The sequence below is a fragment of the Scleropages formosus genome, chromosome 9 (assembly GCF_900964775.1).
Source record: "Scleropages formosus chromosome 9, fSclFor1.1, whole genome shotgun sequence".
NCBI classification, from domain to species: domain Eukaryota; kingdom Metazoa; phylum Chordata; class Actinopteri; order Osteoglossiformes; family Osteoglossidae; genus Scleropages; species Scleropages formosus.
The window spans coordinates 30,047,377-30,060,729 of NC_041814.1; the positions used below are offsets into that span (position 1 = coordinate 30,047,377).

General features: G+C 42.2%; 1 protein-coding gene across 1 annotated transcript; it reads right to left on the reverse strand.

Moving 5' to 3' along the window:
- Positions 1 to 955: 955 nt before the first annotated feature.
- Positions 956 to 6,662, reverse strand: LOC108918821 (tripartite motif-containing protein 16-like). The gene is made up of 6 exons (XM_029254691.1): positions 6,072 to 6,662; positions 4,546 to 4,641; positions 4,119 to 4,352; positions 3,840 to 3,999; positions 2,916 to 2,969; positions 956 to 2,430 (listed from the first exon to the last, which is right to left on the reverse strand). The coding sequence occupies exons 1-6, from the start codon at positions 6,660 to 6,662 to the stop codon at positions 1,910 to 1,912; spliced, it is 1,656 nt and encodes a 551-aa protein (XP_029110524.1). The 3' UTR covers positions 956 to 1,909.
- Between the last annotated feature and the right edge of the window lie 6,691 nt (positions 6,663 to 13,353).

Here is a 13,353-nt window from a genome sequence, read left to right on the forward strand (position 1 = left end):
CCACATCCTCAATGGTGAGGGCCAGGAATCCTAAGACCAACTTCCAAACGAAAGCAACTCGGTCGGAAATTTGCCGTCATCCCCCCGGTTCCTCCAGTAGAAGTGAAGAGTGCTCTTCAAGGTGGTCTGCATTCCGAACCATTGTCCTCACCGTGGACATCATTGTCCCTTCAGATTCTTTGAGCTAGACTAACTAATAAATGAACTAGAAATAAAAACTCACCTTGTATCACCTACAGGTACAGCGGTCAAGCCACCCGAAACCCTGCACATTTGGCTCCACGGGCTACCCAAAAATAAAATAAACTCCTACCAGGGAGCAGAGCTTTGCCTCAGGAAAACTGCATATCTGCCACACACAGTCCTGTATTACACTCCACTCTGCCCCTGCTAAAATCACTGGTACTACACTTGATCTTAGCCAAAAGGCCGAAAAGTGTTTGAACACAATTCACATTTCACCCACAATTAAGCTATTTAAAATAAATTCATTTTCCCGCTCAGACACAACACTTCCCAGTAACGCAGGTCGTAACAGTTTTAATGGTTCAAGTGTGAAACTGTAAACTATAGGACAGAGAAAAGTGTCTGTCAAGAATAAACACACACAATGTCTGAAGCTGCTCATCCCAAGTTGGGTTGGAGCAAGCCAGAGCCTCATCTGGCAACACAAGCATAAGACTGGAAGGAGAGTAGACACACCCAGGACGGGATGCCAGTCTGCCACAAGGTACCCCAAGCAGGACTTGAACCCCAAACGCACAGGTGAGCAGGACCTGGCCAAACCTGCTGCATCACCAAACTCCCCAAAAGAGTAAACAGTAGTAACATGATAATATTACTATGATATAACAGTGATAATCTTTTTGAAGTATGAATATTCTTCCTGGGTTTGCATGGGTTTCCTCTGGGTTTCTCAGTTTCCAGCTACAGTCCAAAGACATGTTTCAAGTGAATTGGGGACTCTAAATTGCCTTTAGTGTGTGTGTGTGTGAGGAAGAGAGAGAAATTGATTATGCAGCTCTGAGGTATAAATGAGAGTTTCCCTGTTAGAGTATTTGGCATCATAAGTTACACTGGATGAAAAGTTCAACAAAGCTCACAGTTTTCAACAAGCATCGCTTTGGAGAAATGTAAATATAACAAGAAAATTATCAATAAAAAGCAGTGTGTAAAGAAAAAAACTGTATCTGCACTGTTTGTGTGGTCTTCCCAGGTTTACCTGTTTGAAGAGGATGAGGTGAAGACGTGCATTACAGAACAGACGGGTGTTTTTCAGGGCATTTGAGGCTGTTCTGTACTGTGTGTTTACACATGTAAAGTGTCTACTTCTGAGCGTTTCTGTGTGTCTATGTGTTTACTGAAAGATTCATTCATTCATTCATTTTTAGAAACCACTTGTCACGAACAGGGTCACAGTGGTCTGGAGTTCATCCTGGCAGCACTGGGCACGAGGCTTACAGGGGTATACCTTGGATTGGACGCCTGTCCATCACAGGGTTCTCAAACACACAGACACCCACATTGCAGGACATTTAGTGATCCAGATTTCATGAATAGCATGCCTTTGTACCATGAGAGGAAACCAGAGCACTCAAAGGAAACCCGTGAAGACACAAGAACATGCAAACTACACATTCTGAACTAAATTTGAACCTACACAGCAACAGCACAGGAATGGTGAGGTGGCAGCATTACCCACTGCGTCACTCTGTTGCCTGTACCTAAAAATAATAAGGACATCACTTTCAAACAGCTCTCTAATAACGTCAATAATAATGTCTAAAGAAAGGGGCTATTGTTAAAACAGACCAGAAACATAAGCAGAATGTTTGAAGAGAACGATACAGAAACACACAGGATTCCTCCTTCAGTTTGAGTTCAGCTCCTGTTTTTTCATTTATCTTAGTTAACACAGCCTAATTTTAGATTTACAATCAACCCTAAACCCAGGATAGAGGGGTTCAGTGAATGTGGTCTGGACTCTGTGGAGGAGGGTCACTGTGTCCCTAGAGACACTGTAGAAGGACAGAGTTCCTGCCCTGTGATCCAGGTAAACTCCTATTCTGGAGGAAGTGGGACCAGATACTGGAGCCTTCGTTTTATTGTGATAGAAACTGTAACTGGAGGGAGAGCAGAACAAACTCCAGGACTTATTATTGTATCCAAAGACAGAGTTATCAGTTTCTCCTTTCCTGTTGATCCCTTTATATGACACTGCTATACAAACCTTACTCCCACTCCAGTGAAGCTCCCAGTAACAGCGCCCAGACAGACCCTCTGTACATAGAACTTGGGAACAGTAGTAAAATCTCTCTGGATGATCAGGATATGACTGTAGATGTTCCTCATGGGTCACCACTGTGTTCCTCTCAGACAGACGGAGGTTTTTATTTGCTGTATTTGTGTCCAGTGTGAGCTGACAGGCATCTGATGGAGGTGAAACAGAAGAGAAGAGTTTTTGCTTTCAGTTGATCCTCATTTTTACCTCGTTTTACTGTGATATTACCTGTTAGTTACAGCTGTAAGTACTAACAGTGGATAAAATAAAATACTAATAATTAATGTACAAATATGTACAGTGTAACAAGTACATCATTTACAGCATTTACAGTGTTAATCTCCTTTTAAACTGTTAATATTCTAAAAATGCACATTTGCACTATAATAATTATGACACTACTTACATGTTGGTCAAAACAACACCAAACTTCACCAGTTTGTTTATCTGTCTCACTTTTGAAGTATTAATTTAAACCTTTTACTGTAGTTAATATCTGGATGAGAACTTTTGCTTCAGCTGTTTTTCAGTAATGACAGGGAGAACATGGAAACTCCACACAATTAACGGCACAAAATTTAGTGTTAATCACAGGTACGTGTGTCTCTATCTGAGTGTTTGTGAACAGACTTACAGTATAAAAACTCTTCTCTCATTCTGGGTTCTGGAATCACTTGGACTTTTCTCACTATAAAGAGATGAAGAGGAACAGAGAGGTGAGTGAATTGGATTTATCTCTGGTCCTGTGTACATGTGTTTCTTGTATGGTTGCATTTCTACTGTAATGGAAATGGTTGTTAGAGTTTCACTGAAGACACATTCACATGGACTGTGATTTGAGGTCTGCACAATATGAACATCTTTCACTGTGTGGACAGACAGAGATGGGAGATGTGTGGACTAATCCAGAATACACACACACACACACACACACACATTTTCAGAACCGCTCGTCCCATACGGGGTCACAGGGAACCGGAGCCTACCCGGCAACACAGGGGATAAGGTCAGAGGGGGAGGGGACACACCCAGGACAGGACATCAGTCTGTCACAAGGCACCCCAAGCAGGACTCAAACCCCAGACCCACCAGGGAGCAGAACCTGGTCCAACCCACTGCGCCACTGCACCACCGCACCCCCCAACTTCAGTCACATGTATTTCTAAATGAAAGTGACCAGAAGCAAAGTTATTATACTTATTATATATTTGTCTGAAGGGGTGTGGTGGTGCAGTGGGTTGGACCGGGTCCTGCTCTTCAGTGGGTCTGCGGTTTAAGTCCCACTTGGGGTGCCTTGTGATGGATTGGTGTCCCGTCCTGGGTGTGTCCCCTCCCCCTCCGGCCTTACACCCTGTGTTGCCGGGTAGGCTCTGGTTCCCCGTGACCCCGTATGGGACAAGCGGTTCTGAAAATGTGTGTGTGTGTGTGTGTGTGTGTGTGTGTGTGTGTGTGTGTGTGTGTGTGTGTATATATATATTTGTCTGAAAAAGTACAGAGTTTAGAAAAGTGTGAATAAACCTAGTGGAATCATGGTAAAATGAAGTATTTCTGTACAAACCTGTTTGGGGGATCTCTGTGAATGTATTCTTACAGGCTTCCTCTAGTTGGACTTTGAGTTCAGAAAGCGCTTTCTTTACATCTCCAAAAGAGCAGTGTGGGTTCACAGTGATGGTGGGTAAGTGTACAGGTCCAGGAGGGACACAGAGAGACTGGAAACTCTACACACACAGATAGAATGAGTGAAAGAAGCATCTCCAACTCACATCCTTTAAGTGTATCATATAAATGTATCACACATGCTGTGTTCTCCAGTCTCATAGAAAAGCAGTGTTGTTACCTGTAGGAAATGGATGTGATCCTCTGTGTGTGAAAGCTGCTCCAGCTCAGCATTTTGCCTTTTCAACTCAGCAATCTCCTGCTCCAGTTGCTCCAGAAGACCTTCAGCCTGACTCAGTGCAGCCTTTTCCTGAGCTCTGATCACATCTTTGAGCTCAGAGCGCCTTTTCTCAAGGGAGCGGATCATCTGGGTGAAGATGCTGTCAGTGTCCTCCAGTGCTGCCTGTGCAGAGCGCTGTTAGAGACACACAGAGAGGAGGGAGCCTGTTTATTCCCCACAGTGTGACTCAGTGCGATCGAGAGCCACAGCACTGGAAAGTGGTCCAACTGTGGTCTCCTCACTGTGTGACTGGAGGAGAGCCCTGACTGAGCCCTCAAATGGCTCTTCCAGCAGCCAGCTGTTGTCTTCTCCTCTGCTCCATACTCACTGTGAGTGAGTCCACAGCCTCTCTCAGCTCCTGCACCTTCTTCTCTCTTTCTTGTAGCCTCTGGTTGAATTCATTTTGTGTCACCTCTAGGTGTTCCTGTGGAAAGACAAGAAATAAACACTGGTTCTTGTTTTCCTTTTATGAAAGTGCAGTAACAAAGTTTTGAAAAGATAAACATTTTCCACTTTATTTTTAATTTCCATGTCTTCACAGTTCATTGTGTTTTGTAAAATTATTTTTTGCAAGGAAAAGTATCCGTTCTTCTGTGTTTCAGCATTACCTGACAGCAAAATGCACTCAGAAGGATTACAAACACAATTAAAACTAAAGGACTGCCTTCATTCAATTTTCCTCCAGCATTTAAAGTAGCTACAAGTTTTCATTTGATTCTGTAGGTCGCAGAAAAAGGTGAAAGATTTACGCTGTCTTTCATTTGGTGTGTGGGATTCCACAGCTAGTATGACAGTGTTGGACAAGCTGTAATTGACAATGAAAAGATTAATGCTTTTTTAATTAGTACAGCTTTATCTGGTGGTTGTATAAGACCTTAACTGTCAAAGAAACCGTGGAGTCACAAACAAGTCAGGTTAAGAACAAACTTTTGGTACCCGCGGTGTTTGTAATTAAAGGACCTAGGGTACCTACTGCAAAATATTTTCTTTCAGGTTGTTATTGTTGTGTGTATAATGGTTAATGTTCATTGTAACACTGCAAGTGAACATTGTTGCAAAAGGTATGAGAAGCATTGTTACAAGTAGCTGATTGGTGTTTATTGCTGTGGAGTCTGTCCTCACAGGGTGTATTACATTCTGGGGTAGCAGCTGCTCCATACAGGAGAAGAAAGCCCTACAGAGGGTCATCAGAACAGCTCGGGGAATCATCGGCACACAGCTACCAGCAGTCAAGGACACCTACACCACACGCTGCCTCAGAAAGTCGATGCCCATCATGAGAGATCATAGTCATCCCACACGGGCACTTCTCTCTTCTCTGCCATCTGCAAAGCGGCTCAGGTCTATTCGAACCCGCACTGCTAGGTACAGAAACAGCTTTTACCCCACTGCTGTAAGAGTATACAACACTCAGCAAAGTGCCACCTTTAGTAGCTAGAGTTGGACTGCTCCTTCAAGTTTGACTGCTCCACCCAAGCACATTGGTACATTACACTGTCACTTTAAGCATCCGCATTCTCAGTCTCTCGTTCTGAGTTCTCTGGCTGTCAACTGGTATTATTGTTACTACTGTTACCATTATTTATGCTATTGCTGTTGCACTGCTCACTGTCATTGTCATTGTTTTGTTTGTGCAGTATTTCTATTGTCCTTGTCCATAGTCTGTGGAGAAGCATTCAGGAAGATTTTCGTGATACTTGTACATGGTACTTATATCTATGACAATAAACTTGAACTTGAACTTATTCAATGTTTAATTTGACCACTTTGTGTGTGAGAGCTAAAACATGTTACAGTTTAACTGTCCACAACCATAGAGACATTACTGGAGAGCTGTGATTTTAGAGTTCTTACCTGCTTCTCAGTCCTTCCTTCAGCAGCTGAGACTCTATCATGTCCGCTGTGTTCATCCGTCGCACACTGATAACAGATACACTGCTGATCAGTACGACAGTAGACCTCCAGCAGTTTGTCATGGTGGGAACAAACCTTTTCCTGAAGGTTTCTAGCAGCACCAGTCAGTTTGTGTTTTTTAAAAGCTGGAGAATCATAGTGAGGCTGGAGGTGAGTTTCACAGTAAGAAACCAGACACACCAGACAGGACTTGATGGCTTTGCGTTTTCTCCGAGGACATGCATCACACACCACATCTCCAGGTCCAGCAAAACAGTGTTCAGGAGGAGCAGTTTGGAGTTCTGTCTTCTTCAGTTCCTTCACCGCTTGAGCCAGCATGGTGTTTGTACCCAGAACAGGTCTTGACGTGAAGGTCTGTCTGCACTGAGGACAGCTGTAGACACCAACTTGATCCTCCTGATCCCAACAGCCCTTAATACAGTCCATACAGTAACTGTGTCCACAGCGAATAGTCACTGGATCCTTCAGTAGATCCAGACAGACTGGACAGCTGAATCTGTCCTGATCCAAATGAACTCCAGTTTTTGCCATTTCACTTCACACACGAAAGACAGTTTAGTTTCATTTCTCTGTTCTTATGTGTGTCACAGTGGAAGGTACTTCCTGGTTCTGCTACAGGAGGCGTGGTGTTGGACTGAGACCAGACTGAGAGGAGCAGGATGAGCAGAGAGTGATGTTTGACCCACAGAGAGTCTCTCTTACTGTATGTGACTCAGTGAGACTCCTTCCTTTCTAAGTGACTCTTTATACTGCTTTTTACTCTCAGAGTTTCATTGCAGAAACAAGAGTGTCATGGTTTCAGAGGGAATCTGTATTCCTCACAATTCTTCAGTTTTACAAGTTGTTCAAAATTTTGTGATTATGTGTACTTTTGTGCTTTAGAAAAACAGGCAAACAGCAGGACCTTTTTGCACTTTTCTAACTCTCAACTTGGATAGAGATCTGGATTTACTCATTGATCAAAGTCACATAATATGTTTGCAAGGTAAAAATCTCTTTTTCAAAATAAACTAAAAATACAGAGGGATATATAGTCCATTTACACCTGTCACTGAATTTTAAATTTCTTAAACATTTCATATAGTTTATTTACCTGTTGGGGGTGTGGTGGTGCAGTGGGTTAGACCGCAGTCCTGCTCTCCAGGGGGTCTGGGGTTCGAGTCCTGCTTGGGGTGCCTTGCAGCGGACTGGCGTTCCGTCCTGGGTGTGTCCCCTCCCCCTCCGGTCTTACGCCCTGTGTTGCTGGGTTGGCTCTGGTTCCCCGTGACCCCGTAAGGGACAAGCGGTTCTGAAAATGTGTGTGTGTGTATTTACCTGTCTATCTACACACACACATTTTCAGAACCGCTTGTCCCATACGGGGTTACAGGGAACCGGAGGCTACCTGGTAACGCAGAGCGTAAGGGACACACCCAGGATGGGACGCCAGTCCATTGGAAGACACCCCCAGCTGGACTTGAACCCCAGATCCACCGGAGAGCACCCCCCCCCGTCTATCTAATCAGATTAAATGTTTTTACTTTGTTCTGTAGCAGCAGTTTGACACAAAACAATAACTACCATAAAATGTTCATTTAAATTGACCTGCTAAATGAGATCTCCAGCTTTACAGAAAGAGAGTTTAGTTTTATTTTGCTGCACTGGTTCAGGGTGTAACAACAGCAGGGACTTCCTGGTTCTGCAGTAAAGGGGATGCTGTTGGACTGAGAAACACCGTTTTTGAAATTTTTTGCAAATATGAAAAAAAAATCAAAATTATACAAAAAAAATCCAAATAATAAAAAACTGATACCTCTTATTTACCTATGAATTCAGATCTTTTATTCAGTACTTTGTGGGATCACTTTTCGGAGCGATTACTGCTTTATCGGCTTTACACAAATCGATTTGGGCAGTTTCTCCCATTGTTCCTTGCAGATCTACTCAAGCTTTGTTAGACTGGATGCGGGGCATTGGTAACTGCAGTCTTCTGGTCTCTCCGCAGATTTAGAATAAGGATTTATCCTGGGCTTTCTTAGGGCTACTTAAGTCACTCTATAGTTTATGATTCCCTCAGTCAACAGTCGCTGCTTCCTGTTTACTGCTGAAATTGCGAAAGAGTACTTTCATTAAAGAAGGGGGTGCGGTGGCGCAGTGGGTTGGACCACAGTCCTGCTCTCCGGTGGGTCTGGGGTTCAAGTCCTGCTTGGGGTACCTTGCGACGGACTGGCGTCCCGTTCTGGGTGTGTCCCCTTCCCCCTCCGGCCTTACGCCCTGTGTTGCCGGGTAGGCTCCGGTTCCCCGTGACCCTGTAAGGGACAAGCGGTTTTGATAATGTGTGTGTGTGTGTGTGTGTGTGTGTACTTTCATTAAGACCCCAAAGAGTTGAGGAAGACCACTTATATCAATTAAACCAGGAGGCATCAGTTTTCTTTAAGGTAGTTTTTTTCTACATTGTCTCATAAAATGCTCAGATTACAAGAAACATGAGTGGATTTGGTTCTGGAGCAACGCTGGTAAATGAGATTCTGCAACAGTATCACGATGCCACCCACCACTGTGTTTCCATCAGTCTGAGCAACTGCAGTAAAACCCACAGCCTTGTGAACGCACAGTGAGTCGAACATTGTTCTGAACAGTGTAATATAAACCGATTTCTCCTAGTGAGTACTTACTTTAGAGATACCATCAGTGTTTCACAGTCAGTGCAACTGAAAATCATTTTAAAAGTTGGTCTGTGTTGTTTCTTTCACAACATTTCATAGACCAGAGATCCAGTTGCTTTTACAGTTGGATATCTTCCCTGATCGTGTTTGGTCCTTCCACTAGGGTGTACACATACAGCGGTTACTGCTACAACCCCCCACAGCCCACCGTGAGACCAGGGCTTACAGAGATGTGCTTTTTTGGAAAAGACACAGCTGGTGCGACTGGGGCCATGGGAGTTCTGACGTACAACATTGTTGAAGACGAAAAGCACGTCTTTGGTTACATGGCCATCATGTTCTCCGTGCCCTATAATTACAACCACTATCAGAACTTTTTTGCACTAGGGATTTTTGAGAAGGATAAAGAGTGTGATGAATCACTTTACAAACACATGTACTACGATGCAAAAGGAAGATTCTGTCGTAGCAAGAGTGTTGGAAGTGAAATCAGATACACTGAGAAACTGGAAAGGTTTAAAGTGAGAGAAACCATGTCTCCAATGGGCAAATCAGTGATGAAAGTTGAGCTCTGGGATCACTGTTGCAATTAACTATATTGCATGAGAGCTCACTTTTAACTGATATTGTGAAATAAATAATGTCAAGAAAACTGTTTGCCTCAACTTCTTCCTAAGACAAGTATACATATTTCTACAGTTATGATGGTTATTTCTAATTCTAAAACATCTGGGATTTTCCATAAACATACTTCTCTATCTCTTTATAAAATAAAATGAACTGAGAGCTTGAAGTTTATGAGCAAATACTGTAACAACCCACGTTAAAAGGGAATGTTAGGTTTGAGCAGGAAAATGGGTTTATTGTAAATAGCTGATTTGTGGGTAAAATATGCATTAAGTGTTCAACTGCTGTGGGGACTCATGGGGAATATAAGGGGGTAAGTGTGTTGGCCAGCGACTAAAAACAGGAAAGGCTGAGGGGTATCAAGTAGGCTGGGAAGGTTGGCTTGAGGTGCAGGTTCTTGGGAGAAAGGGGTTCTTGGACCAGAAGTTTTATTTTCTTGTTTTGGCGCGACCTGGGAAGGTTCAAAGTGAGAGAAACCATGTCTCCAATGGGCAAATCAGTGATAAAAGTTGAGCTCTGGGATCACTGTTGTTAACTATATTATGTGAAGGCTCTCTTTTATGCGATCTTGCGAATTAAATAATATCAACAAAACAGTTTGTGTCTGTTTTCCTTGTGAAGTGATAAAACACACAGAATTGTCTTTAAACACAATTTTTTTTACAATGTTCAAACACTTTGCCCGGAGCTGTGAAGCACTCATACCACCACTGTGCCACAACAAGGTAAAGAGGGAGAATAATTGTAAGATAAATCATCATTATGCAGCTATTTGTGTGATGTATATTGGTTCATACAGTGGATTGTGACAAAGGAGCTCTTCTTGCGATAGCTGGTAGCATAGTGGTTAGAAATGCTCCCTTTGATCCAATGGTTGCAAGTTAGAATTTCACCTGTGGCTGTAGCACCTATGAGCAAACTACCTACTCCGATTTGCTCCAGTAACAATTACCCAGCTGTACAAATAGGTAACTTTAGGTATCTGAATATTGCAAGTTGCTTTAGGCAAAAGGAAAAGACAGACAGAAAGCTACTTGTCCGATACAGGGTCACAGAGTCTAACCTGGCAACACAGGATGGAAGGGGAGGGGACACACCAAGGACAGGACACCAGTCCACCAGTCCACCACAAGGGACCCCAAGCAGGACTTGAACCCCAGACAGACTGGAAAGCAGGATGCAGTTCAATCCACTGCACTTCCACGGCCCAAAAAAATCTAAATAAAAAAAGTAAATGGAAATGTACTCAAGGATCATGTGTCTGAATCCAAATCTCTTTTTTCTGTTGATGTAGTGCACTGTGTATTTTTCTCCGAGATGTACATCGCTTTGGAAAAACCATCTGCTAAATCCATGTGTGTAATTGTAATGTACATGTAATGTGGGAACAGGGAAAGGGGATAGAAAAAGGGCACATCATTATGCAGAAGTGATTTTGGACACGTTGGTCTTAAGACTGCAGGTGTCCAGAACATTACTGGCATGCAACACTTCATTTTGAAACACATTTTCTCGGTTTTTAGAAGTGTCTCCATGGTGTCGGTACTGAGGTAAAGAACAAAGCTGTCCAGTCCTGCCTGACGTGTTTGGTCTCCTAGTGTGAAACGTTTAAAAACCACCGCTTGACAAATGCCATAGGAATACTCAAGAAAAAGATGTGTTCTAACTATGACAAGCTGCTGGAAGGCAGTGTGTCTGTCTGATGAGTGTGATTAATGAACATGAAGGACACAATACAGTGTCAACTGCTACAGGAAGACCTGCGAAACACGTAAAGAATGAAACACTAACAAGAACCTAGATTCCTTCTGGAACAAAAGCCATAAACATGTGACGGTATGTGGCCCATTGTTGTGGACAAGTAAGTTCTGTTTTAGTTTCTTTTTACTGTCTGTCCTTCTGAGAAATAAAATGTTTCTGTCACAACCACACCCCACCCTGCAGCACTTGGCTTCAATAGGAGCACCTGGATGCAAAAGACACCACTCAACCACCTCCCAGTTGCGGAATCTCACTTGAGACAATCAGCCCCTCTGTTTGTTACATAAAGTGTAACAAATGTACCACGCCTTGCTTTTCCCAAGTCCTGTTCTTCACCGTCCCTCTCCACGTGTCTTTCGTAACAACCACCCGCCTTGTCCTCCAACCACGACTTCAGATCCTTGCCTCTGTTCAGTTCACCAATCCACCGACTATTCGCCCATCCCTGACCACGAGATCGCGTCTAGTCCTTTGGTACTGAATAAACGATCCTGCACTTGGATTCAACCTCCTCCATGTCCTCTGTTTGCCATGAAAGAATCAACATCTTTTGTGCAAAGATGATAAAGAACAGACCTTCATGGATTTGGATCACACTGTTATTTGGCCTTAATAATGAGGCTGTGTCTGTTTGTTGATTATTGTCTGGACTGATCTAGAAATAGAAGTGCCTTGATATAAAGGTGTCACTGAAAGACTAGTGCAGCTGCATTAACTATGCATGTATTCATGTTTATATCTATATATGAACATGTACATGTCATAATACACTGAAAAGGTAAGTCATACCCAATACAAATCAAGTAAAGTTTGTCGGGACAAAATAATGGAAAAATGCTGTGACTGTATGTGTGAAAGTGACTGTATGGGAGCTGTAAAATTTTATGCAAGTGTTACATGAGACTGGTGTTATTCAATTGTACCAAATGTAGCAGCATTATTGAAAAAACTGTTAACATGGATCAACTCAGCTGAAGACAATTCACTTTATTAATGAGAAATGCTCTTTCTCACTTAAAGTCCAGTGCGCTGAGAGAGAAGTGAAATACTAAGTAGCAAAAACACAGAAAGAGCAAAGACCGACAGAAGGTAAATACTATATGTCTGTGATAATGATAATAATAATAACTTACAAATTGCTCTTACTGCTGCACCAGCCTCTCAAGCTATTTGCTCGATGTTCAGCTGATCACAATCATAGACATACATCTCAGCTCCATCACAGAGCAATCCTGTCCAATTGGAACTGCACAACAAGAAGAGTCACATTTTACATTGATGAAGACGAAAAGCATGTCTTTGGTCGCCTGGCCATCATGTTCTCCATGCCATTTGATTAAAATCAGTTTGAGAACTTTTTTTTACATTTGAGGATGTTTGAGAAGGATAAAGCGTGTGATGAATCGCTGTATAAGCACATGTACTACAATTGTAAAGAAAAATTCTAGCGTAGAATATTATATTGTATGAGGGCTCACTTTTAAGTGATATTGTGAAAAAAAAGTAAAAAAAACTGTTTGCCCCAACTTCTTCCTAAAACAAGAGTATGTATTTCTACAGCTATCATGTTTATTTCAGATCCAGAAATATAGGATTTTCCATAAACACAACTTTCTATTTCTCTGTAAAATGTAATAAACCAAAATTTTGAAGGTCAATAGAAGAATAAATACACTCATCACAAATGTCAGTAAGGTTTACTTTTAATGGGGTCATTTCAGATGATTTCACATGATGTTCAGTCACATTATTTTATGCACCTTCATTAGTACACTAAACAGTGGGACTCATTTCAGTTGCACAGTAATTACAGTAAAGATATAGTCAACAGTTTTTGTACAGCTAAATCATGTTAATTAGCAAAAAATTTTACCATCACTTTCCAGTTCATTCACTAAACAGTTTTTTAGCACAAACACAGCTGCAACAATTGTATAATATCTTTGCTGTAACTGCTATATCTCAAAAAAACAAGTCGGTTAAGAATTTCACAAAACCTAACGTACACAGGAGATGCTCAGACTGGGCTGCAAACCTCTGCAGTTGATTTGTTAAATTTTCATACATTTAATCAACTAAACCATTTAAAAAAAAAAAAAATCAGGCAGAGGGGGGCAGTGGAGAGTATACTGTAAATTTCCCGGGAATGACTCAGTGGCATTCCACTCTACTTTCACTTTCTCTTTTCA